Source organism: Gobio gobio (assembly GCF_949357685.1).
Source record: "Gobio gobio genome assembly, chromosome: 12".
Taxonomy (NCBI): domain Eukaryota; kingdom Metazoa; phylum Chordata; class Actinopteri; order Cypriniformes; family Gobionidae; genus Gobio; species Gobio gobio.
Genome location: NC_137105.1, coordinates 30353418 through 30379104, shown reverse-complemented (window position 1 = coordinate 30379104; position 25687 = coordinate 30353418). Strand labels below are relative to the sequence as shown.

Below are 25687 nucleotides of genomic sequence, written 5' to 3'. Positions count from 1 at the left end.
TTAATTATCACTCTCACACCGTGTCCCAAGTACAATGTGAGATTTCAGCAGCAAGTAATTTGTCTGACAACAATGAAAGTTAAAATACTTCACAATGCAACACATTCACAACCAATCGAAAGATTTTAAAGATATTTAATATAGAAGAATGTGAAGCAGGAGATCGGACCAATGACATTTCAATGTGGACTGGGCTACAAGACTTATTACTTGTTAGGACACGGTATCAGAATAATGCAAAAATGTTAACACCTCTACTGAGCAAATATTAACAAAGTTATGGCTGAAGCAAAAGTCAGAGGCTGTGTATAGACTGCAACAGAGAAAGTTTTAGAGTAATGTTACCATTTTCAGGGATTTAGAGTTATCTGTGAGCATCTGGACATGTTCAATGAGTCAGAGAGAGAAAGATCTCTTCATACCTTTGGCTTAGGGGGATCTGTGTTGGGTGTACTGCCCTCCTCCTTTTGCTCAGCTCTCTGTTTGGGATCGGTGGCCATCATGGTGTCCCCTGAGCCTGTCATGGGCCCTACAGGAAATACAGACCCTTAGACTGCACCATCCAGAGATCTACACAGCATCTGATCAACACTCTCCAAACAAAGGTATACATTTAAACTATCTAGACCAGGGGTTTTCAAACCTGCACAAGTTTTCATGCATTAAAACATTCAGAACATTTCTTACATTAAACTTGCTGAGATATCAGTGAAAACTCTTCACGCTTACCTGTGGGCATTGTGTTATAGGAGGGTCCTTGAGGGGCCATCCTGGCTGAACTGTTGCTCGGTGGATGGTTGTAGGGGCCTCCAGGAGCCATCCCAAGCATGTGAGACCCAGCCTGATACCCGCTTGGCCTATGGACAATAGAACACAAACTTAAGATCCTGTTTAAGATGAGAGGAGTTCAATGGTAAGTTGTTAGTACACTTTTTTCTTTTCTTCTTTACTTCTTATGGCTGGCAAGCAACACATATGCAGGGACAGTAGAGAGGGTTAGACATTCAGGATTAATGCACAAAAGAAAAAGAAAGTGATTCTTGTGTTGTTTGTAGTCCATATTATGCTTTAAGTCTTAAATGAGGTACAGTCCACAATCCATCTGTCAAAGTCATAAACTGCTGCTACCAAAAACAACCAACAGTTCTGCCAATCACACCACTACTCTAACTAGAAACTGCACTAGGGCTGCCCAATTATTAATTAGAATAATATGGCCTTATGCGATTATTAAAAATGCTGACACACCGTGCCCATGTGGGGGCCAAGATACACTGTTTTAAAACTTGGTTCATTTAGGTCTAAACAAAATATGATCCATGTCCACTTTTAAATCCAGAAACAGAAAATAAGTGGGCAAAACATACTTAGTTTGGAGACAAAAAGCATTGTTATAGTTTGTAGTATTTGCACACCCTGTTAAACATTGGAGCTGCTGTTGCAATATGCCTTTGTTCCTTTAGCCTTTAAAAGCAGAAATGAAAAGTTAAATGTTTATGTCAGCACTTGGAATATTTGTAGAAGCAATTACAATAAGATATTTTTTGACAAAATCATGCAGCCCTACTAAAAACGGCATATTTTTTAAAAAAGGTGTAGTATTTGATAACAAAATAAGCAGTTATAAAAAAATAATAATAATAATAATACAAAAAATAAATAAATACATTTCATCAGATCAGAAAAAAACCCTGTTGACTATCCTACAAGTACTAGTACTCCCAAAAATGAATCCATGTTGCTCCAAACTCATTTACTGTTATAATTTTTCATGGAACACACAGGTACAATTGGCAACATTTTATTTTACAGTGTCCTGGTTACACTTCTTTCATGTACTAATAACTGCATAATTACAAGCAACTAACCATAACCCAAAACTTAATTATATAATAAGTTAATGTAGTTAATTAATATTACTCAGTATTCTTTGTATAATTACACTGTAACAAGGGCACCTTATAATAAAGTGCAACCATAGTATTTAAATTGGTAGAAGAAACTTCACAAAGCTCTTTTCCAGTATATTCCAAGTTTTGTCAAAGCAATAACTTCATGTGAGGAACAGACCAAAATATAAGTAATTATTCACTTAAAATATTCCCTTCTGCTACAGCTCTCTAATCCTATTTTCCAGTTATCAACATGTAAGAACCAATAGCATTTTGGCAGAAACCGACAAACCTGTGACGATGCGGTGTTGCTCGTCGATGTGTCAATTTTAAATCTGAATGTGAACAGATGTTGTTTTAATGGAAAAGAGTCAAGCCAAGTCAAGTCAACTTTCTTTATATAGCGCTTTTTACAATGCAGATTGTTTCAAAGCAGCTTCACAGTGTTAAACAGGAAAATAATGCAACAGAATTCGATTCGGCAGTGACAATGTGGGCAGATTAGTTATTTAGTTGATGTATATAATTTAGTTTAGTAATTAAATTTATTTGGATATTTAGTTGAAAATGTAGTGTCCCCGACTGAGCAAGCCAAGCCAAAGGCGACAGTGCCAAGGAACCAAAACTCCATCAGGTGGCATAATGGAGAAAAATAAACCTTGGGAGAAACCAGGCTCAGTCGGGGTGCCAGTTCTCCCCTGGCCAATTAACAAACAGCGCATAATTATTATTCTGGCAACTTTACTGGTCAGAGGTCATATTAGATCGAAATATTCATAAGATCGGAGTCATCACGCCGGAGACGGGTTTATAGAGGATGACATGTGTTGATTAACCAATTTTTAAATAGGAATATTCGAAAGATCGTTGTCATCACGCCGGAGATGGGTTTATGCCATGTCGATGAGGCAATTTCAGGGGGAGTCTAAAAGAGCATTAACATTCTTCACTCAAGTATGAGCACATTAACAATAATATATATATATATTATTAATTAATTACAATAATTATTAATTAATTATAATTAATTATTAATTAATTAATTATAATAATATAATTTTTTTAATCTAGATTAATCTCACTGTAATCTTGGAATTAATCTAGATTAAAATGGCTCATTTGAATTCTGTCGAAGGCATTCAGAATATGTGTGCTCGTAAGTGATCGTTTGTCTTTTTGTAGTTTGAATAATAAATAACTTCTGTCCCTCTAAGACCTGACACACGCATGCATCCCACTGTTTCTGTGAGCTGGTTACGACTGTGTTTACGTTAAAACTCACCAAGATGGGCATTGAGACATTTTTGAGTGTATTTGACCATTAATAAGCTGGAAAAAGGAGCTCATTTTTGCACTTGTATGTCAGAGGCGGCTTTATTACGGTATGTGTGTGTGCGCTTCAGATGCGAGCACGAAATCTGCGGGAATTAGTAGAATTAACGTTATGTGCAACCCCGCGCAAAATTCAGACCGGTCACACCAATACTAACACACTGTCATGAGGAAAAATCAAACAGAACACCCGTTCGCAATGTTCAGAGGGTTAACTGGACTGAATGAGAGGAGGCGGGTGTGTGTCAACTCGCTGTCGGTCGGAGAGTAGAGGAGAGCGCAGCTGATATCGATACAGTAGAAAATGAGTATCGTATCGTTTCAGATATTTCAGTATCGAGTATAGCGAATTATCGATATTTTTGACAACACTAGTAGGCATACACACAGGTTGGAAGACTCGTTCTCTCGTCCCCTACTACAGTGCAATTCGGCTAGGTATACATCCGCCCTAAAATATCAAGGTGAAAGTCATCGTAGCTTGCGTAGTATAGACCTAGCTCCCAACCCAACTTTGAGTATAGATTAACGGCGATATTTTTTTTATCGCCCGATAAGAGTCTCACGTTAACGCAGCATGTTAACGCCGATAACGGCCCACCACTAATATATATATATATATATATATATATATATATATATATATATATATATATATATATATATATATATATATATATATATATATATATATATATATATATATATATATATTAGGTGAACTATTCCTTTAAACCTTTTTCTTCCATTCCACTTTATCTCTCAGCTACACAAGCTGCTGCTTCAGTTCTCCAATCTATAGAACACTTTGCTGTTTTCTTCAGAGGATGCTTCTCTTGTCTTTGTAAAAGCTATATGATTAGTCTTCTTAAATGCTCAGAATAAAACATAGCCATGGTGGAAAAGAAAGTAGAAGCTAATGCATAGCGCTTGGCTTGTGTTGTTTCTAGCGGATGCGAGCAGACTCAAGCAGAGTAAAGCCATCCAGCTAGGGGTCCAATCTTAAACCTACCCATACAGCTCAGTGTGAGGCTGCCCCTGGCCTTGCCCAGAACTGTAGTGAGGGTGATGGGGGTGAGGGATAGGGAAGGAAGCTGGCCGTCCCCCAGGCCCAGACAGGCCGGGGTATACAGGGGACCTACCAAAGGGAGGCCTGAAGCAGGGGGAAGAGCATTAAAGACTCCTTGGTGCCTGTTCACTTTCAATACAAATGACAACTCAAAGGTGCACTGAATAATAACATGTTAGACCTGTCTGCATTGACTGTCCAGTAAAGGCCAACCAGTGAGGTATAAGCAAAATTACATATTGAGGGTACATAAAAGTTACAAACTATTAAACTTCAATGCTTCTGAATTGAATATGACAAAATAAATATTATCCATCTGAACAAACGGCATTAACAGCACCCGATATGTCCATACACACATTTGCGGTTCTCTCTCCACTCTTTCCTCACATGAGAATGTGTTCCACTGAATCACCAGGAAGACAAATAAGAGGAAATCAATATTACAAACATCCACTGAAAAGGTGGCCAATGCTATTATAAATTAAACAGTTGAATAAGTGGTTATGACAGAGCTCCTGCCAAAGAAATTGGTATTGGCTATAAGAATCTAATTGGAGCACTACTAATATGAATTGTATATGTCCAAATAATATTGTAATATTATTTTGTAAGGTGTAAAAAATTACTTGGGGCACCTTTAAAAGGAGACGAGTGTTTTTTCATTAATGCCAGATTTCCTTAACTGGAATTAATATTTTCATCTTTGTTTTTAACTAGGGATTATTTTGTTATCTTAAAGGGATAGTTCACCCAAAAATGTATGACTGTATTTCTTCTGTGGAACATTTTTAGACTTGTTTTATACATACAATGGAAATCAATAGTAACCAAACCTGCTTGGCAACCAACATCATTCAAAAAATATCTTATTTTGTGTTCCACTTACTTCTGCATTAGTAAGTAATACAGGTTTGGAAAAATATGAGGGTGAATAAATAAATTACGATTTTCATTTTTGGTTGAACTATCCATTTAATTTTTGATGCAATCTAGACCAAATATGACCAAAACATCTTCAAGTTCAAGTTAAGCAGAAAGGCACTTAAAATGAATAAAGGCACTGAATTACCTGGCCTGGCCCGAGGGGACTGGGTTGTGCTGGGCAGATGCAGGGCTACTCTCAAGGGGTTTGCGGCTGACGTTGGGAGGAGGTGGACCCATCCCTGGGCCAGCAGACTGAGGCATGTTGGGAGATGTTGGAGCCACACTGCTGGAGCCTGCTGTGTAAGGCCGGCCACCGGCTGCATGCCCTGGTCCTCGAGCCGTGGTCATAGAGCCACAGGGTTGCCCTGGACCCTGCCCATGCATTGGACTGCTGGCATTCATGCCAAGACTGTTGCCCATGCCTGGGCCGGGGCCACTGTAGTTGGCACCTGGTGCTCCGCCGTAGTTAGGAGGCCGTGGGTAGTTACCTAGAGATAAACCAGACAGTTTTTATGTGAAATTCCTGATACCATTATAAGTACACCTCAGGAAACATTATTAAAAAAATGCAATGAATGAACATTTTAAGAGTTAACAAAACAGATCTCAAGAGCCCTGCACTCTGTTGATAACATTCCATATTTGCTTCCTCTAGGTGTTTTACAGTATTCACAATGTACTTCAGTAATGTTGTTTATCTATCTTGTTTTTATCATTTTCAAGTTTGGATCCCTAATGAATGGCTCTAATTGTATTGTTTTTTTTTTCTTTGATGCACTGGATGCCAATACGGAAACATAAGTGAAAGCCACTATTTTAACATCAAAATTACTTAAATATCAGATTGCTTTTACCAAATCTGATTGGAACACTTAAGCAAGCCCTATGTAGTTTTTTGCTGACTTTCTTGGGAGCTTCATTAAACGTTAAAATGATTCACAATGTAATGGATATTCATGGAATTATAGAGGTTTGAAATGACAAAGATGTGTAAATAACAGATTTTTGGGTCCAGTTCTTTGAAGTATAAATTCTGCATACATCATTCATTCTTTCTTTCTCTCTCTCTTTCTACTCAGGCAGTCAAATTATCAGATCTTTGTGGGAGAGTATTGGAAGGCAGTGAAGGCTGAACACATTTCAGCCAAATTGACATTCTTCAAAACTTGTGTGGGACCAAAGCCCCAGCAAGCCATCAGAGAGTGCGTTGTTAATGAAGTATGTCTCCTCATGACATGTTTCAAGATCAACAGTCTGAGGACATTCAGCTTGACACCCACTGGACGCCAAGTTTCTCTCGTCAAGTTTCTCAGGGGATGAGAAATCATGTTCACCACGTGGAGTTCCGTCTAATATGCTGATGTGCATAATGGGCATAAATTTAATCGTGCCCAGATCGCTGCTTGGCAGGAGGAGCTTGCCAAGCAGCGTTTCAGTCACAATTAGAACTGGGATTTCCACTCCTCAAGCTGTCGAAACGTTGAGATCTCTGGCTCATTCAGGTTTCAAGAGTTCCCTGTGGAAATCAGAGAGCCTTGGCATGTTTTCCACTTTCCCGGTGTAAAAAAAGAGAACTAAAAATGTATTCCAAAATCACATGAAGCAAGTTGAGAGGAAAGGAAGGGTGATGCTGGCTTTTTGCCCCTGTTCTGTAGTTACACTGAATTGAGACCCTTAACAAGCTCCTTCACGGTGGGGAGGATGGACACTCCAGCCTGCAAGGATGTAGACGTGGACCTGGAGCAATGCCAATTACACAGAAATGCTGTACTGCTGTCAGACACTCTGTGGTGACTTTCCTCCAGCCCTGTTAATCCCAACATTCCCTCAGGTGAAAAAGAGGGAAAGGTGCCATGAATGTGAAGGATACAGGCGGATGCCCTTCTGACAGTGCCGTGAGCGATGCATAGATGACAGAGGATTTGGGACATAGGAACACAATTTGATGCCTACTGTGAGGTCTCTCACCTTGTTTCAACGACCCCCATGTTTCTGTAATTTAGCTACACAAAATGCCAAAGCTTGTTCTGATTCAACAGGACTCAAAGGCTTCCCACTTGCCCTGCCTTCAACTCAATTCACATCAACAACTAAGCTTTCGAGTCACAGACAATTCACTGTTTAAAAGGTGAATATATAATGGAAAAGTGGGATGGATTTTCCTTGCTCATTTGAAACTCATCAGATCAAATACACTTTAAATTCATAAGCCCAGCCTTATGCTAAAATGCTTTTAATTTTTAATCAATACCCCATAATGACAAAGTAAAACTAGATTGGTGCTAACTTCACAAATGTAATCAAAAAGAAAAATAGAATATCACACTGAGAAGTATGCATATCATGTGCTATGAAAATGTAACTAACATCCCATTTCTCCAGATCATATTTGAGGATGTACCTACACTTTAATTGGAATCCACCTGTGGCAAATTCACTTGATTGGACATGATTTGGAAAGACACACACCTGTATATATAAATAACAACTGAAAATACAAATCAGACTAAAACCAAGCCACACAGTCAAATGAACTGTCTGGAAAGCTCAGAGACAAGGCAGTGTTGAAGCGCAGATCTGCGGAAGGCCACAGTGGCCTCCATAATTCTTAAATGGAAAAGTTTGGAACTCTTCCTAGAGCTGGCTGCCCAGCGAGAAGGGCCGTGGTGACCAAGATACTGATGGTCACACTGGTTGCGATGGAACTGGATAAATATTCGAAATATTCTAATTCTAAAACTTCTGACCTATAATGCTGCCTGAATCATGATCATACACTGTTCGTTCGTTGGCCAGAGGAGAACTGGCCTTCCAACTGAGCCTGGTTTCTCCCAAGGTTTTTTCTCCATTCTGTCACCTGATGGAGTTTTGGTTCCTTGCCACTGTCGCCTTTGTCTTTTGGCTTGCTTAGTTGGGGACACTTAATATTCAACAATATTATTGTTCTGCCAGCATTGACAACATTGTATGAGAACTAAACTGAGCTGGACGATGACATCACTGTTTTCCCCAGAGCGGCTGTATAGATAAATTAACTAAATTAATAACTTTTTTACAACAGAAATGAACCATCACTGAACTTACTTAAGATGGACTATGACAATATTTTCTTCCAGATCTGCTGTACAGCCGAAACAAACTTGGTTGCATTATTTTCCTGTTATCACTGTAGAGCTGACTTGAGCTCCAGAGATAATTCGTGGAGACAGGAGAAAGAAGACAACCATCACTACAACACTCCACCAATAAGGGCTTTATGCCAGAGTGACAACACCAAAAGCATCTCCTTGGTGCAAAACCCATGGAACAATCGGTTATCGGCAAAAATCCACAACGATAGTTTTTCAGAGTTGTGTCCGTTGCTGGAGCGGCTGAGACGGATGCGCTGTCATTACACAGTACAAGAGCTCTGAGAAGGGTCTGCTGGCAGTATATAGCACGAGAGCGGCCTCTAGAGGCCAAATAAAAACTATCACTGATGCCTTGTGTTTACATTCACACGTGAGGCTGCACGCGGCTCTGCACGGAGAGGACTCACACATCAGATTTAGATTAGATAATCTCTTTCGAAAAAAAGCAGACTGTTTGGATTTGTATGAAATGGTAACACTACAATAAGATTCCATTTGTAACATTAACTACGGTTAATAAATGCTGTGGAAGTATTGTTCATTGTAAGTATGTTCATTTCAACTTTAAATTGAGTTTGAATTTGTAACTGTTAACCTTGTTTAATGCACTATAAACAAACATGAATGATCAAGGTACAATTGTATTGTACTTGTATAGTGTTACCTAGGAAATGTCCATGCATGTTTCTAGGTTATAGGTAAAGAAATAAATTTGACCTGTAATATTTTAATGTTAAAAAAAAAATTCTGAAGAATTTGTTCTGTTAGAACTTCTTATTTTAATATTCATATTTATACGTTTTTAATTTAGCACATTTTAATGGATCAGTCCTGTTTTTTTATTTTTTGTTGTAAGTTCAGCACTGGTTAACTTATTTTTTTTTAATCCAGTATCCATTTTAAAAACTATCTGTCGATTAATCGGTTATCGGCAAGTGCGGTCCAACCTAGTTATCGGTATCGGTAAAATCCACTATCGGTCGACCTCTAGTTCCAACTAGGGATGGGCATTTCAAGCAAAAATGATATTCGAAGATCGCTGGGAATTATTCGATTTTTATTCAAAAATCGCAACTCCTCCCCCGCATGCACGCATGTATAGGCTACACACATAAACAGAGAGAGGGAGAGAGACCACATTCACACTCTCAATCTGTATGATAACAAACTGTTTAATTCATTAGGGAATAGGCTATATCAACTCAAGCCATATTATTGTAACATGCTGAAACATATGACTGTAATGTGACATCGCCCCAAGTTACCTGATAGTCTACAGCGTGCGTGTGAGACGTTATTCTTCTGTTGTCTCAGGGCGTTTTTACTCTGGTATTTTAGTTCGGAATGGGGCACGGTTAGCATGAAAAATTGCTAATGTGAAAGCTTACCTACAGAGCTTGGTGTGCACTGAGGTACCGAACCCGAGAACACACAACCGGAGTTCGGTTGCTCTCGGAGCTGAGCCGTGATTCACGTGAATGTGCAAACAGCACTCGGGTGCGCACTTGTTGTGGAAGAAAGTAACCAGCGCATGCGTTTTAGCCGATTACAATGTCATTAGTTCAATAACATACACGTAAGAGATGATAGTGTTGATGATTTAGCTGAGATACGATCGCGAGAGCGAGCCTGCAGTGTATTCGCGCATAGAGTGCAATCAGGGCAGCAAATGAATGGCAATTCACCGTCTCCTCAATAGAGTCTGTTTGCAAGCAGCAAAGCCGCCTTCAAGCGACACACATACGGTAAACCCAAGTGTCGCTTACTCAGCTGCACATAATAGCACCAAATTAATAGAAAAAAGCCCAATATATTGACCCGCGTTCTGTTTTCTATCACGCCCGTGCACGTTTGTGATGACGTAAGATGAACGCAAACGCACCAGGGTTCAAGTTGAGTGTGAAACCAGACCAACACTGCGGAGGCGGAGGGAACAATCAGACCAGTGTTGCCAACTCTCGCGAGACAAATAAGCAACCGCAGCTTCAAAAACAAGCCCAAAACAAGCCCAATATTATTATATTATTTAATTAATTATTTTTTTTTATCAATAAATGAGCAACATATGAAACTGAAACCTCTCAGAGTGTGAAAAGCAAAAACAGATGTGATTTTACAAAAATCATCAAATTGCAAATTGCATTGAATTTTTCTTCAATGAAGGGGAGAAGGAAGCGGGATATTTGAGGACGGATTATTACAGCACTTGTATCGTTGCACTGAATGCCTATTAGCTGTGAGAAGACAGTGTCAGTCAATGTATTGGACAAAACAGCGACCATAAATGTAAAGAAACGAAGTTGCTTATTATATTTTCCTAACAAGCAACAACATTTTTTAAATAAGCCCAAAAAACCGCAACCCGCGACTCGTGATTTCTTAACGCGACTTGCCAAAAAAAGAAGCCCAAAGTCGCGTGTTATACGCGGACTTGGCAACTATGAATCAGACTCGGACCGCAGCAAACATGTCCAGTATAAGGCCCCGTTCACACCGCAAGTCTTAATGCTCAATTCTGATTTGTTGCTCAGATCCGATTTTTTTGTTTGACTGTTCACATTACCTTTTAAAATGTGGCCTATATCTGATTCCAGTGTGAACTGTTTGAGGTTTCAAACTAACCCGCATGCGCAAAAGAACAATAACAATGACATCAGACCCAGCACGCTGTTGCACTAAAGTTCGGGAGGTTATGGAGGAAGCAAGCATTTTCGCTTTTATTTCAAAATGTTTGTGTAATGGAAGCCGTAACATTAATGAGCAGGTGCTGAAGAGGACAAGAACGAAGAGAAAGAGAGCAAAATTGGTTATTTTGGCCTTTTGCAGGTTTAACGGCTGACAGCTGGGTTTATCGCCCATAACACGGCTAATCTCGTTATAAAATGGGCAGGTGATGCGACCACGACCGCTTTGGTTGTTAGAATCATTTGCTTCTTTAAATTAACCTTTAAGACTCTTTACCTTCCTTTGGCACTGAAGCCACGTTCTTCTGTGTCCCCGTTCTTTCATTTCGTGTGCTATTTTTTTCAAAAACGGAGCGATTACGGTAAGATCCTTCTAGTTTAGCTTGAATTGAAGTATCTCCCCATATACTAATTAGGGCTAACACCTCACTCTCCCTCCAGTGACTCGCTCCATCGCTGTTCTCCATATCTAGTCAAGTTTTTAATGTTACTGTCTGTGTCTGTTGTGTCTAGGGCTAACTCGCCGGCGCATAATTGTGACAAATGTCGACGTAGATTGACTTAAAAGTCGCATCAAATCCGCCTTGGTTGTTCACACTGCGGCCGCATTGAAAAAAATCAGATCTGGGTCTGATTCAGGACCACATATGTATGTGGTCTAAATCTGATTTGAAAAAATCAGATCTGGGCAAGATTTGAGTGTTCACACTACCTCTGAAGAAGTCTGACCTGGTCACTTGACCCCAAAAAAATCAGATTTGGGCCACTTTTGCCTGCAGTGTGAACGGGGCCTAAAACACCCTGAGAGCTGACTGGCAGCTTTTAGGAGCGTTATTGGCAGCGCCTCTGGTTACATGAACGTATCAGCACCGACAACATGGGGATTTTTTTTGGACGATAATCGCACATACTATTCGATATTCTATAATTAAATAACTAATCGAATATTCGAAAATCGCGACCCATCCCTAGTTCCAACCCTGTAAATGTCCTTGCGTGGCCCAGCCAGAGCCCGGACTTGAATGTTCCCCATCCAACTTAAGAGCGCTTGAGAGGATATCCAGGGAAGAAAGGCAAAAAATCCCTTAAATCCAGGTGTGCAAATCTTGCACCAAAAAGACTTGAAGCTGTAGTCTATGCCAACGGTGCTTCAACTTAAATAATGTGTTAAGGGTCTGAATACTTGCAATGAATACAATGCAATGTGATATTTCAGGTTTCTCTTTGTAATACATTTGCAAAGTTATCACAAATTTGGTTTTTGCCTTGTCATTATGGTTGTATGGAGTGTAGAATGTTGTGATAAAAATGAAGGGGTCTGAAAACTTCCTGAATGCACTGTATGACCGTCAATGTTTACACCAGCTGATTTTTCAGCAGATTTTCAATCTTAATCCTCATTTACATAGATGATGGAGAATCGGCTCTCAGCAGGGGAGCCTTAACAGCCGCAGTGACTCAACTCCCTGCTGAGTTAATGGCCTTACTGACTAGAAATCAACTTCTGTTTCGGTCGAAATGATCGTTCAGTTGGTGGGGCGATCATTTGGCCATGGCAGTGACCAATGAGCCTCTGAAGAAGCAACAATCTGTTGTCCTGCTAGAGTCTCAGAGAGAAACTGTTGTCAACAAGCCGTCAACAAATAACAAGCAGTTGTTTGCTTAAAATTTGGAGAGAAAACTCAAAGGCTGTCATCCTTCTGCCTTCAGTTTCTGGGGTAGAAAGCAGGGAAAAACCCTAGACGGATGGCCAGTCCATCACAGGGCTAACAGACATGATTTCATAGCTACGGACAGACTTAGTATCACCTCTCATACACCTCATCTTTGGATTGTGTTCCACACAGAAAGGAACTCAAACTGAGGACCTTCTTGCTGTGAAGCCACAGCACTTTCCACTGAGCCGCCATGCCCCTGGGTTATGGAGCATTTTCACCAAATTTGGTCAGTTCAGGTTGTAATGTGCAGCAAAAATCGGCCTAATGACGATAGTCTACATGCAGTACTACTTCTGTTAAGTAACACCCCACTACTGATGAACGCAGTGCAAGCCCAGCTGCCTGCCAATATGGGTGCCAAAATGAATCAATGTAAAACAAGATGTATGAAACAAGTAAGAGAGAGAGAGTGGAAAATGGTCCAAAAACTAAATTATTCATGTTTGCATTATAAGTAGAATGCTCAATTTTATGTTCTTCCAAACTATGAATTGACTGAGGTATCTTTTCATGGATCCTATCAATCTGTGTAAACAATTCTGTGGTCGACTGCCGCTATAGCTCAGTCAGTGTCAGGCCTGCAACAGCGGCAGCACGTTGCACCCCTGTTGTCTTGAGCCGGCTGTCATTCATTTCAATGAGAGTACAGGACAACAGGGACTATCAATCAGGCAGAGTGGAGGCCATGACATTATAAAGGCATGCTTAGCAGCTATTCATTTATTACATCTGCACGCCATAACATTCATGATGAATTACTGCTGAGCCCAGTTAATGGGGTCTCTTTCTCAGACGCACACGGCTGAAACAACAACAGACACTATAAGTATTAGTTCACAAAAAACTTTAAATTCTGTCATTTACTCACTTTCATGTCCTTCCAAACCCAGATTACTTGCTTTCTTCCGTGGAACACAAAAGGAGATTCCTATATTCACCTTGCCTAAAACTATTGCACAAGACTTGTCATCAATTGTTTCCTGTATAACAGCACTGGCTCTCACATGTCTTATCAGTATGTATGAATGCATGATGTCGAAAACATTTCAAATGTCTGCAAGCAGAAGAGCTGTGGATGTGAGTGTGTTACCTGAAGGGCCATACTGGCCACTCTGGGGTCCATAAGAGGGGCCCTGCTGATAAGAGCCCACATTATGGTGCATAGGGCCAGTGGGACAGGAGTGTGGGGACATAGAAGGTCCAGGCTGCTGGCCTCCAAACTGGAGACCAGGTGCATTGCGTTGCATGTTAGGTGCAAATCCTAAAAAGTAAAACAGCGGGAGAGATTACTCAAACAATAAAAAAAAGAGGGTTTTTTGTAAATGGTGTATTTATTTAACTACTGTACAAAGTGTATAGTTTTATTCAGTGTTATTACTTTATACATGTTTCAGTATGAATCACCTGTATACAGTACGTTATCAAACATACAGCATATTACACATTTCCAGAAACATTAGATAATATTAATAATCAATGTTTAAAATGCCACTTTGAACCGTCTCACTTACCATTACAGATTTTTCTGATATGAATACATTTTTTAATTTAACTCAATAGCTGGTTAAAGGGTTACTTCAGTGATTTAGCATTAAGCTTTGTGTTTAAACTGGGTCATTTATGTAGTAGAAATGTGAAATTATTTTTGAATTTGGTGCCTTCTAGACTGAGAAAAGACAGAAAATGTATTTTTGTCTCGTGGATGAAAGACAACAACTCCCAGAATGCACTTGCTTCGCTGCCCTACGAGGCCACTCCGTACACCGTCGTTTTGATCTTCATACATAGTAATACAATAATTTCGTTCAGTTGGAGAATAAACACTACAATTAAAAACTGAACGTGTCTTTTCAATAAAGTGTGAGTGAGGCGAACAAAAGTCACGGCACAGACGCAGCAGTGTCAGACTTCATTCATCACGAAGAGCAGAGCTGAGGTAACGTTAAGCGCCAGTCTTGCACTTTTTCAGATCGCATATGAAAGCTAAACTATCACAGGAATTCATTGAAAAGTTGAAACACTCACTTTGCTCTGCATCGCCCGTTATGAATGTCCGTGCGGCCGTCTGTGTCTTACATTCTGTGCGTGAGATCTCTCCCCCTTGTGCGGGTTGATAACATGCAGAACAGCTCCATCTAGTGCCTGTAGTCTTTAGCCTCTGGCAAAAAAATCCTCCGATGACGCAAAATTACGATATTTGCGTCATCGGAGGATTTTCCAGAAATAAAATGCATAATTCTCTCGTCTCAGGGGGATATGAGGGGGTAAAGTACCATAATTTGAATATACTACCAGGTTTCTACTGATACAAAGCCTAATGCTAAATCACTGAAGTTACCCTTTAACTCAAAAAAAATATCATCTGTGAATTTAAAGAAAAAAAATTGTCATTTAATAATTATTTAAATATTTTTATTTTGTGTGACTGTCTTGCAATTATTAGTCGACAACAACCTGTATTCAGATTTCAGTTTTTATTTATTTATTTATTTGTTTATTTTTTTATGTTTATTTTTATTATTATTTATGTATTTTGGCTTTGTATAGGGTTCTGTGGTTGTTAATTGTCTACTCAAATGTCTGATCATTAAAAGTCAGCCAATATTTAATTTTATTAACACAACCTATTATTTGCAACCCATTTTATTTCTGTTATTTGACATATTTCTAAATGAACCCGAATAACAAACAAGTAAAAAAACTTTGGGCATTCTATATAAAGCCCTATTCGGACGGGATTAGTTTAACACAGAGGTGGGGTAAAGTAATTATTACCAGAGCTTCTCAGAGATTTTAGTCCCATTCAAATGTGCCATGTCAGTAATCATTACGGAAAACGTCAGTAAAGATTACGGCGACTTTTACGTTCTGTAAAAAGGTCTGGAAAAATTACCTCAGGTAATACTAATCCTGTGCGAATAGACCCGCTGTAAATATGTACATAAATATTCCGTAATTTCCTGTTTTAAAAGTAGTTTTCTGCGTTTTTCCCCCAAGTATGGAGGTGCTTATCTAGGCAGTGAAACAAGTCTGTGCCAAACCTCAAGTGTTTACTGCTTACCATTCAGATAAAAAAAAAAAAAGGTTAAAAGCACTTCAAGAGGACCAAAACTTATTTTAGCTTTAGATAAATGCCTATTACTAACAGAATCCAATCAGAATTTAATTAATTTAATTAATAAATCGCTTGACCGGACCTAACTTTTATATATAGGTTATATATAGATGCATATATGTCTTTGTGCACATGATATCAGGAAGCAACTTAATACACACATGGCGACAGGGAGGAGACGACGATAGTAAATTGAGTTACCCCTCCCACTTCTGCTAGTTTTACTGAGATTTCTTATTCCGTCTGAACCTCCTGTGTTAAAATGACATTACTCCATCTTCCGTGGTAAAACTAATCCCTTCTGAATAGGGCTTAAAGGCCAATTTATACTTCTGCGTCGAGTGTACGCCGTAGCTATGCCGTAGGCTGTGTAATGCGCGCGTACCCTACAACGTACCCTGACGTGCACCTCTCCAAAAATGTAACAACGCGTCAATTCTACGCGGACCACAATCGCTGTGATTGGTCTGCCAGAACCCCTCCCTCAGGTCAATAAATAAATAAATAAATCTGCGAAAGGAGTGTGTGTCCAGAAATGGGATGATAGTTTCATCCTTACATCTGCTATATAACAAAATATTTTGTAGTGCAGAGATTCTTTATGTTAGTGAATAAAAACATAGATCCGCTGTGTATAGTTTATTTATTTTCTCATTAAAACCAAAGATGTTAATCAGTGATTGTATACCAAGAACAGGGACACATCACAATGGGTGCATTTCGTTTCGTGATTTCAATGGAACGAATAAAGTCTACGCAACAGCAATCGATTTAAGCGCTAGTCTGTGCACGAGCTACCGATACTGAAAACAGCGCCACGAGCACTCTGCATGATTTCAAAAACGCATTCCATCACCAGATCGCCTCTTACATAACTCTACTAAAGGCCAATTTATACTTAGTGTACGCCGTAGGCTACGCGCGTAGCCGACGCCGTCGTGAGCATTTATACTTCTGCGCTGTTGTCCGCGTCAATGTGCAATTCCACATGCAGATGCTAGTAGGCAGTGTCCTCTGGCATCTTGGTGTAATTAAGACAACAGCTGAAGAAGAAGCAGCTTGTTGTGTAGAATCTGTACATTCATGTCGGAATATCAGCAGCAGTGATAGAGGGGCTTTTCTTGCAGCTTGAGTTGTTGTATCTAATACAAATTAAGCATCTCTAGTTGATTAGTAGAGTTAAATAAGGTGATCTGGCGCTGGAATGTGTTAGTGAAATCATGCAGAGTGCTCATGGCGCTGTTTTCACTAGCGGTGGCTCGAGCAATCGATTACTGTTGCGGAGACTTTACGCCGTACCTTCTTCGTGCACTCGACGCAGAAGTATAAATTGGCCTTAATCAACTAGAGATGCTTCTTGCTCAAGCCACAAGAAAAGCCGCTATCTGCCGCCATCACTGCTGCTGATACTTCGGGTGCGTCTCAATCAGCTCCCTAGTTCAGTAGTCAGGGCACTGATCAGGGAGTCAGCCCATTGACTTATGTCCTGATCAGTGCCCTGACTACTGAACCAGGGAGCTGATTGAGACGACGCATGCAATGACAATGTAAACAAGCCGCTTCTTCTTTGGCTTTTGCCTTGATACTGTGGGTTAACATCAACATGCCCGTGGACACTGCCTCCAAGCGGTCTGCACACTGACGCAGAAGTATAAATGAAATCCAACGAGTTACTTGCGGCGTAGAGGATACCTGACCCGGACATGGAGACTGAAGGTCAAAATCTTTATTTGGTATCACAAGTTTACAAGGATTTTGTTTAGAACAAGGTGCACTGTTAAATGGTGCACAATAGGACTGGGCCAGTAAATAAGGTCAACTTTGATTTCATATTGACCATATTAACCTTCTGGTGTAAGTAAACCTAATTGTGATTTCACTTGCATAGCTGAAATAACTGAAATTACAATTATAGTTTTTGAATACAGCTCCGAACAAGCAAATTGTCATACTTGAGCTCTAAATCAAAGCACCAGCACTCTGATAGCTCCTCTTTTTTTTCTTGATAGCTGTAAATAGAGGCAGTGTGAGCTGTTATGTTACTGTGGGAAATCAACTCACCTCTCTCCTGAGACATGGGCGACTGACTGTGAGAAGAATGGGAGCCCACATCTGGAACGTTCCCTGGGGTCTGAGGGGCCATCTGTGTACCTGTGTGTAGGGAAAAAATGTACATGTGTGCGTAAACCCACGGTCTTTTACTGCAAGTCAAGTCACCTTTATTTAAATAGCGCGTTTTACAATACAGATTGTTTCAAAGCAGTTTTAGTCATGTCAACTTTATTTATATAGCACTTTTAACAATGCAGATTGTTTCAAAGCAGCTTCACAGTGTTAAACAGGAAAATAATGCAACAGAATTAGATTCGGCTGTACAGCCACTCTGGAGAGAACGGTGATGTCATCTCATTTCAATTATCATACAGTGACAATGTGGGCAGATCAGTTATTTAGTTGATGTATTTAATTTAGTTTAGTAATTAAATTTATTTGGATATTTAGTTGAACATTTAGTGTCCCCACTAAATTTTTACAGTGATAACAGGAAATTAATGCAACAAGATTGTTTTGGCTGTACAGCAACTCTAGAAGAAAGTCATTGTCCAGTTTAAGTAAGTTCAGCGTTGATTCATTTACATTGTAAAAATCATTCGTTATTAATTTAGGGGCCATTTACACGACACCGCTTTCAACTGAAACAGAAAACTTTTTATGCCTTTTGGCCATTCATTTACATGACAACAGCATTTTTGGTGGCCTGAGAACACAAACTTTGAAATAGGTTTCAAAGTGCACGTTTTTGAAAACGATACCGTTTTCATCTTTGTGTAAACTTCAAAAGCGTGAATCTGTGAAAAGGGTCACAGCATGCACATGCGTATTACGTGTTTAGTGATACACGTTTGAATGCGTATGTGTGCAGGCCAGGCGCGTAGTCTTTCTTTACAAAGTGACATTGCCAATTATTTGTCTGGCACAATGACTCAACATATATTCTCTACAAAAGAATCGTCACATCTTTGGCTTGTTTTAAGGATATTTATATATTTTACTGGAAAGTCAGACAGATACTTTGCATTGCACAAGCACAAAACCGCAAACACAGTTAGTGGTCTCATAAAAGAGCAACTTTTCACGATAAATATCATACAAATTAGCCTTAAGGGCAGAATATAACCACACGTCCCATGGGAGGTGTTTAAGGCTCATTGTTTCTCTCCCAGGAGCAAATTTGTGTGCCTGTATGTACAGAATGTGTATGTTTGTAAAAGCGGAGATATTCATTCTCCAGTAATGGCACACAGATCACATGTCAGGGCCAGCCCTGTATGCGGTTAATGGCCAACAGTGCTCCCAGTAGAGTCGAGGCAGTTTTGTGTGCAGCAGGGTAAACGGTCTCCTGTGGACCTTGTTAGTGACATTCAGAACGGTAAGGAAAAACAGCAGTTTCAGCTGCACAAGGCCCTCTGCTGCCCAGCTATCAAAGAAGCCTGGCTAACAATGCAGCACACAGCAGGACAGTAATTGTGTCAAAGTGACTCCAAACTGCTAACAGACTTTCAAAACTATTTTAATGATGGAGTGACTTGTTTTAAAGTCAGCTTGAATCCTGCCGCTGACCCAATGCTGACTGGAGCTCAAACACTGCTCCACAGTGGTAGGAATTAAACGAGAAGCATGTGATGGCTGTAGCTAATGGGAGTGTCAAAGTTAGCATAACAATAATATTTTTTCCCAAAATATCCACAACAGAATATTCAAGAAGACGTGCCTAGTTAGAGAGAGAATTTTAAAGTGATTTCAGCAGCTAATTTTCAGCAGACTTAACCAAAGCAATGTCAGCAAACCAAAACATGTACAATGACTGACAAAATAATAAATATAAAATAATTAAAATAATATATAAATATAATAGTTTATTTTGATTTATATTTTGGTTTCACAGATAAGGCTTAGATTAAGCCAGGTTTAGGCCTTAGTTCAGTTAGGGCATTTAAGTATCTTATATGAACGTGCCTTAGAAAAAAAAAACATTACTGGTGTGCATCTTGAGACAAAACAATGGTACTGACATATTTTAAGATATGTCAGTGCAAGTTGCTTTCAGTTAAAACAGTTCAAAAATGCATTTTAGACAGGGACTAGACTTAAGCATTGCCTGTGAAACCGGGGGGTGTTTTTAAAATAAATAATCGTTACTAAATTAGAAATACAACTTGTTTTAACCCCTTTCACACGTAAGATTACAATGTTCTAGCTGAACCCCCAGTGTGTTTAAGGCGACCATTATTTTAGAATGTTTCACCTTATTACTTCCATGGTGATGCGTTCATGCTTCACTGCACGTGACACACCCCAGCCACAATAGTACTGTATGACTGATGCATCGCTTTTATTTAATTTTCCTTTTTTATTCAAAATACAAACTTGTAAACGATATGATGAAATATCGGATATTCCAATTGTTGAATCTGTGTAATGAATGTGTTTTGTTGTTTAAAAACCTTTATAATGATCATGTTACTTGATCTATGATGCGCGACGGGTGCCGCCATGTTAACTTGCGCCACAATTCAGAGAAACGTATCTGGCGGATTTACAAAACCGTAAATTCATCCACCTCTCCTGAAATACAAGAAAGTAAGTGGTAAGTGAACTGGGAAAAGAATAAACTTTACAGTTGCCTGCATAATGGGTATCTGATATGAATAACACACATTGTCAAATTCTATTTGAACGGATTGTTATTGTCGCTAACATAGATATCAGTGTGTAATTTACTTTTTGTTTTTTTGTTTTTGCTAGTACTTATGTATATTTAAATGTATGAAACGTACAATAAATGTTATGGGCCCTATCATACACCTGGTGCAATGCAACGCAAGAGTTTTTTTTTTTCCTAGTTTCAGCCTGACGCAGTTATCATTTTCACGTCCAGCGCCACGTTGTTTAAATAGCAAATGCGCTCGTGCCCATGGTCTTGCTAGTCTGAAAACGAGGTGTGTGCAGGCGCATTGCGCGTTGCTATTTTGAGGCAACTGAAATCGACTGTGCCATTGACCCACAAAAATCTGGTCTAAAAAGAATAGCACAGTATTTTTTGTGTTATTTAAAGAGCACGTTAGTAATGTGTGCCCATAGGCGGGTGCACAACATGCGTACATTCTGCTTGTTACGCACACAGGGACGCGAAGCAGCATACAAACATTTTTAAATATTAAAAATAAAAGGATTCTTCTCTGGAGAAGTGTTCAATCTTTCCTCTTGCAAATTCCGCCATGGTGCAAACGCATCTGGCTGATTAATCAATTTGTTTTTATGTTGCTTAAAATTTTTGGAAACATGTTATTTTGAGTATCATACCGAAAGCCCTGTATCTGTATCTGTTCAGTTCAATACGATAAATGTAATGTTGCAACTATGTGAACATGATATTTAGAGTTTTGCGATATTAATTAGTAACAATAATAATTAATCGATTGATTGGTTGTTGATTTTAGAGCAGATCATAACTCCCAAAAATATTTATGAAAAAACAAATCAAAAAATTATATCTCACACAGAATCTTTTACCTGGCCCACTGGCAGGTGATATGGGCCCAGATCGTGATTGGCTGGAACCCACTGGTGATCCAACTGGTGAGGGCGAAGGCCCGCTGCGCATGCTGGGGACTCTGGGCGAGGCATGGGGTGAGAAAGGTGACTGGGCAGGGTTACTGTGCTCACCCTGGCTACTGGTGGAACCTGAAGCACTGACAGCAGAACTGAGACCTGCCTCTGTTCCAGTGGGGAGGTCATCTATAGAGCCAGATAGATCCTGAAGTACACAAACAGTAGAAGGGAGAGTTGAAGATTCATATTTCCATTTTCATATTTATGAAGACTCCAATAAGGATGTATCAGCCATTAAACACTAATGGCTAATGGACTTGATGTCATGTCTCAATTGGAATTGGACAAATGAATGGATAAAATGACAGCAGTTCTGAAGCAGCGAACCTATAGAGACTCCACTTAAAAAACGGCAAATCAGATTAAACATATTGCAATTTAAGTGTAAGTTGGCAAAATTAGAACCTGTGCCAAACTAAACCCTTTAAATACTCCACTAAAGCCGGGCTCAGACTACAGGAGTTTTTAAATCTTAACAATTGTGAAATCTGGTTGCATCACGCACATAAGGAGAATCATCTCAGATTTTCTTCTTTCAAATCTCAAACCTGCACACACTACAAGATTTGAAAATCGCAGAGTATCACACGCTGCAAGATATTCTTAAGATTTTCATGCCAGATTTAGCACCTCACGTGATCTCAAGAGGAAACGGATGTAAACAAAATGGATACCGTGTCACGACAACTTGCTGTAGACATTATACACAGAGACATTATTAAGGCAGTCGTGTTATTGCCACATTTTGACCAGCCATCCCTACATCTCCGTTGTCCACCGGACCCGTACAGCTGCTTGTTGTTTCACGGTTGCCATTTCAAAAGGTCCGTCACTTTAGGGGACATACATTCTAAGTTCTTTACACCATAGGTGATCTTGCATGCAGTCAATACAACAGTCCTACCAATGGGCTCTGAATTCATGTCTGCAAATAACTGTAATCAACCGTGCAACTGACATTCGTTTCCAAGTGCTGAGGTGATAACTCCTGGCTTGGATTGCAGCAAAGGAACTTTGGCAGAGTGGTTGTTTAAGAGCTCCCAATGATCACTCATTGTTATTCCCCATGGTCTCAAATGCAACCATGATACTGGAATGCACAGCATCAGATGTACCAACAATTTTCTGTAACTAATAAGCACTATGCCAAATAAGGGAAAAATAAAACTGATTTCCTTTGCTGTGTACAACAGGCCCAGTGGTGCTGAAAGACTATGGAACAAAACTTTCCAATGAGGCCTTAAATTCCACTACAAATAATCCAGTGGTTCCAGCTCGATCAGTGCAGCTCATGGAGTTCAATGAATGATTGTGATGTCACGTTGCAGGCTTAGTGGTGATGACCTAGTTGAGGATGAAGAGGAACATATGCTCAAGCTTGATGCAATACCACATATCAGCCTCAATGACGGAGTGTCATGAAAACTGTGGGTCAACTACTTCCAGCGGTAACTTTCTCCGCTGGAAAGTCTCAGCTTTTCCAGATACGCTAGACAGCTTGTTAGTGTTATCATAGATTATTTTTCCAGATGACTCGAAGTGGGATGGCCGCAAGTAGTCACAATTTGTAAAAAGTTCACTCTATGGAGCCAACATCTTTAAATCTCAGTTTGCAACGTAATTCCAGTTTTAAAGGGATAGCTCATCCACCAAAAATCTAAGCTCTGTTATCATTTACTCTTGACCATCCAAAAGAAGATGTTCACACTACACACTACATTATTCCAATTGTATAATAGTGACCAAGAGCTGTCTATTTAAATTCTGTCATCATTTACTCAACCTCAACTTGTTCCAAACCTGTATGATTTTCTTTGTTCTGCTGAACACAAAAGAAGATATTTTGAAAAACGTTTCTAACCAAGCAGATAGAGCAACCATTGACTACCATAGTATTTTTTCCCCTACTATGGTAGTCAATGGTTGCTCTATCTGCTTGGTTACATACATTCTTCAAAATATCTTCTTTTGTGTTCAGCAGAACAAAGAAACTCATACAGGCTTGGAAAAACTTGAGGGTGAGTAAATGATGACTGAATTTTCATTTTTGGCTGAAATATCCCTTTAACTAATCCATAGGGATGCACCGATATGAACATTTTGGCCGATACCGATAACCGATAATTCTTAATATTTGAAAGCCGATAACCGATATATTGGCCGATAAATCTAAATACAAATTTTAATAAACTCTGAGAGCCTGATTACAAAAACAAAAGGCTCACCATTAAAAGCCATGTCCCAAACACTTCAACATAAATCAAACCTATACACTACAGTAGCCTATTTGAACCAGTGTGAGATTCCTTACCTTTTCAAATTAATTTTACACTCCTATGGCCACATTTTTTTTTTTTAACACTTTACAATAAGGTTTAATTTTTGTTAGTATTAGTTAACCAACAATGAATGAACAATACTTCAATAGGATTTATTAATTTTAGTTTATGTTAATCTCAACATATTCAGACCCAAAGTTGTGTCTTTTAACATTAGGTATGAACTGTGAATGGACTGTTACAAAACACAAACATTTTATTACTAAAAGAAACAAAGGTTATTGCTCTCTGTTTGTTCATGATAGTTAATGCACTAATAAAATGAGACCTTATTTGTAAAATGTTACCAAAAATTATATTGTCTAAAAAATAAAAATAATATACCTAAATAATGCAAACAAGTAATTGAACAGCATTACTTAGGCTGCATAATAAAGAATCAGAATGCAAGTGCATGAAATAACCTCTGCACAGACGATAAAGAAATGGTTTTAATCAAACCATATTGTTGATGGAAATGATACGAGAACAATAAAAATGCTAATTCTAAAAAATAATGCTTCTGTGTTTTTGAAAAAAATATATGTTTAATATTACAGTAATAGTAAACATCTGTAATATTAGTCTAGTCTATTAGGAATAATGTTGCTGTTTGAGAGCGCGCTGAAGCTGGAGAGAATGAACGAACAACCATAAACTGAAGCGCTTAGAAGTTTAATTAACAACTAAACGCATCATATATGAGAACAATCAGATATTTATACAAAATAAATATAATATTACAACTTATATTAGCACAAAATCACGCATAGGTGAAGGGTTAACTCCTGTGGATGCTCTTCCCCTGTTTGAGAGCGTGCTGAAACTTAAGATGATCACCGGTACAGTGAAGCACTGCGGGTTATTGACTTAACGAAACACATCCTATATGACTTTAATCAGATGTTTATACTACAAAAACGTAATATTACGACTTACATATGCTTAAAATGACGCGAATGCACAAGCGAACTTGTGCTGGTCAGAATGCGTTGTTGACGCTTCCCACAACAGCGCGCTGAAAAACAACTAAACCCAGAGAATTCACTACGTTTTATAACAGAAATATTCTCATTGCAGTGTTATGTATAGGACAGTCCCAGTAGTTATTAATGCTGTGCATTTCTGTTTGAAATGCGCGCGCCGGTACAATGAAGTGCTTTACTGCATCGTTAATTAACTCAACCAAACGCATCCTATATGGGATTATATACACAAAATAATAAATATAATATTACAACTTACAATGGCACAAAAGGCTGTGAATGCACAAGCAAACTTGACTGTGCTCGTCATGAAGGTGTAACTCCGTGGGCGCGCGCTGAAAAGACCGGTACAATGAAGTGCTTTACTGCATCGTTTATTAACTCAACCAAACGCATCCTATATGATATTACATACACAGAATAATAATAAATATAATATTACAACTTACAATGGCACAAAAGGCTGTGAATGCCCAAGCGAACTTGACTGCTCGTCATGAAGGTGTAACTCCGTGGGCGCGCTCTTCCCTCAACAAACGCGCTGAAACACAACGCTCTTTTACAGCCTATTCTATTCTCATTATCATTTTATGTAGATTATAGAAGACTTGCGCTGCACATGTTGCACATAACTGTATTTTCCTTTTCGAAGTGATTCCAAACATATTTAGAGCAATTCAAACCCATCATGGTGGACAGCGTGTCCGTCTCAGCTGAAGGAAATAATACATTATCTATCGGCTTGACTATATCGGTCAAATTTTCTTATTGGACCGATAACGATAACATCAAAAATAATCATTTATCGGCCGATAACGATATGTTGCCGATATATCGTGCAT

The 25687-nt window shown here is 39.1% G+C and overlaps 1 protein-coding gene across 11 annotated transcripts in view; it reads right to left on the bottom strand.

The window, feature by feature from the left end:
• arid1b (AT-rich interactive domain 1B) overlaps positions 1 to 25687 on the bottom strand; it is a 127415-nt gene that overhangs the window by 21472 nt on the left and 80256 nt on the right. For 7 of the 11 annotated variants that reach the window (XM_079831550.1, XM_079831554.1, XM_079831558.1 and 4 more), the window contains 7 exons: positions 21443 to 21686; positions 17930 to 18019; positions 13844 to 14014; positions 5366 to 5708; positions 4237 to 4377; positions 730 to 857; positions 423 to 529 (listed from right to left, as the gene is read on the bottom strand). In XM_079831550.1, the coding sequence (XP_079687676.1) occupies positions 423 to 529; positions 730 to 857; positions 4237 to 4377; positions 5366 to 5708; positions 13844 to 14014; positions 17930 to 18019; positions 21443 to 21686 (1224 nt within the window). The remainder of the gene's footprint in view (positions 1 to 422; positions 530 to 729; positions 858 to 4236; positions 4378 to 5365; positions 5709 to 13843; positions 14015 to 17929; positions 18020 to 21442; positions 21687 to 25687) is intronic. The other 4 variants (XM_079831557.1, XM_079831559.1, XM_079831552.1 and 1 more) reach the window with 1 other exon arrangement.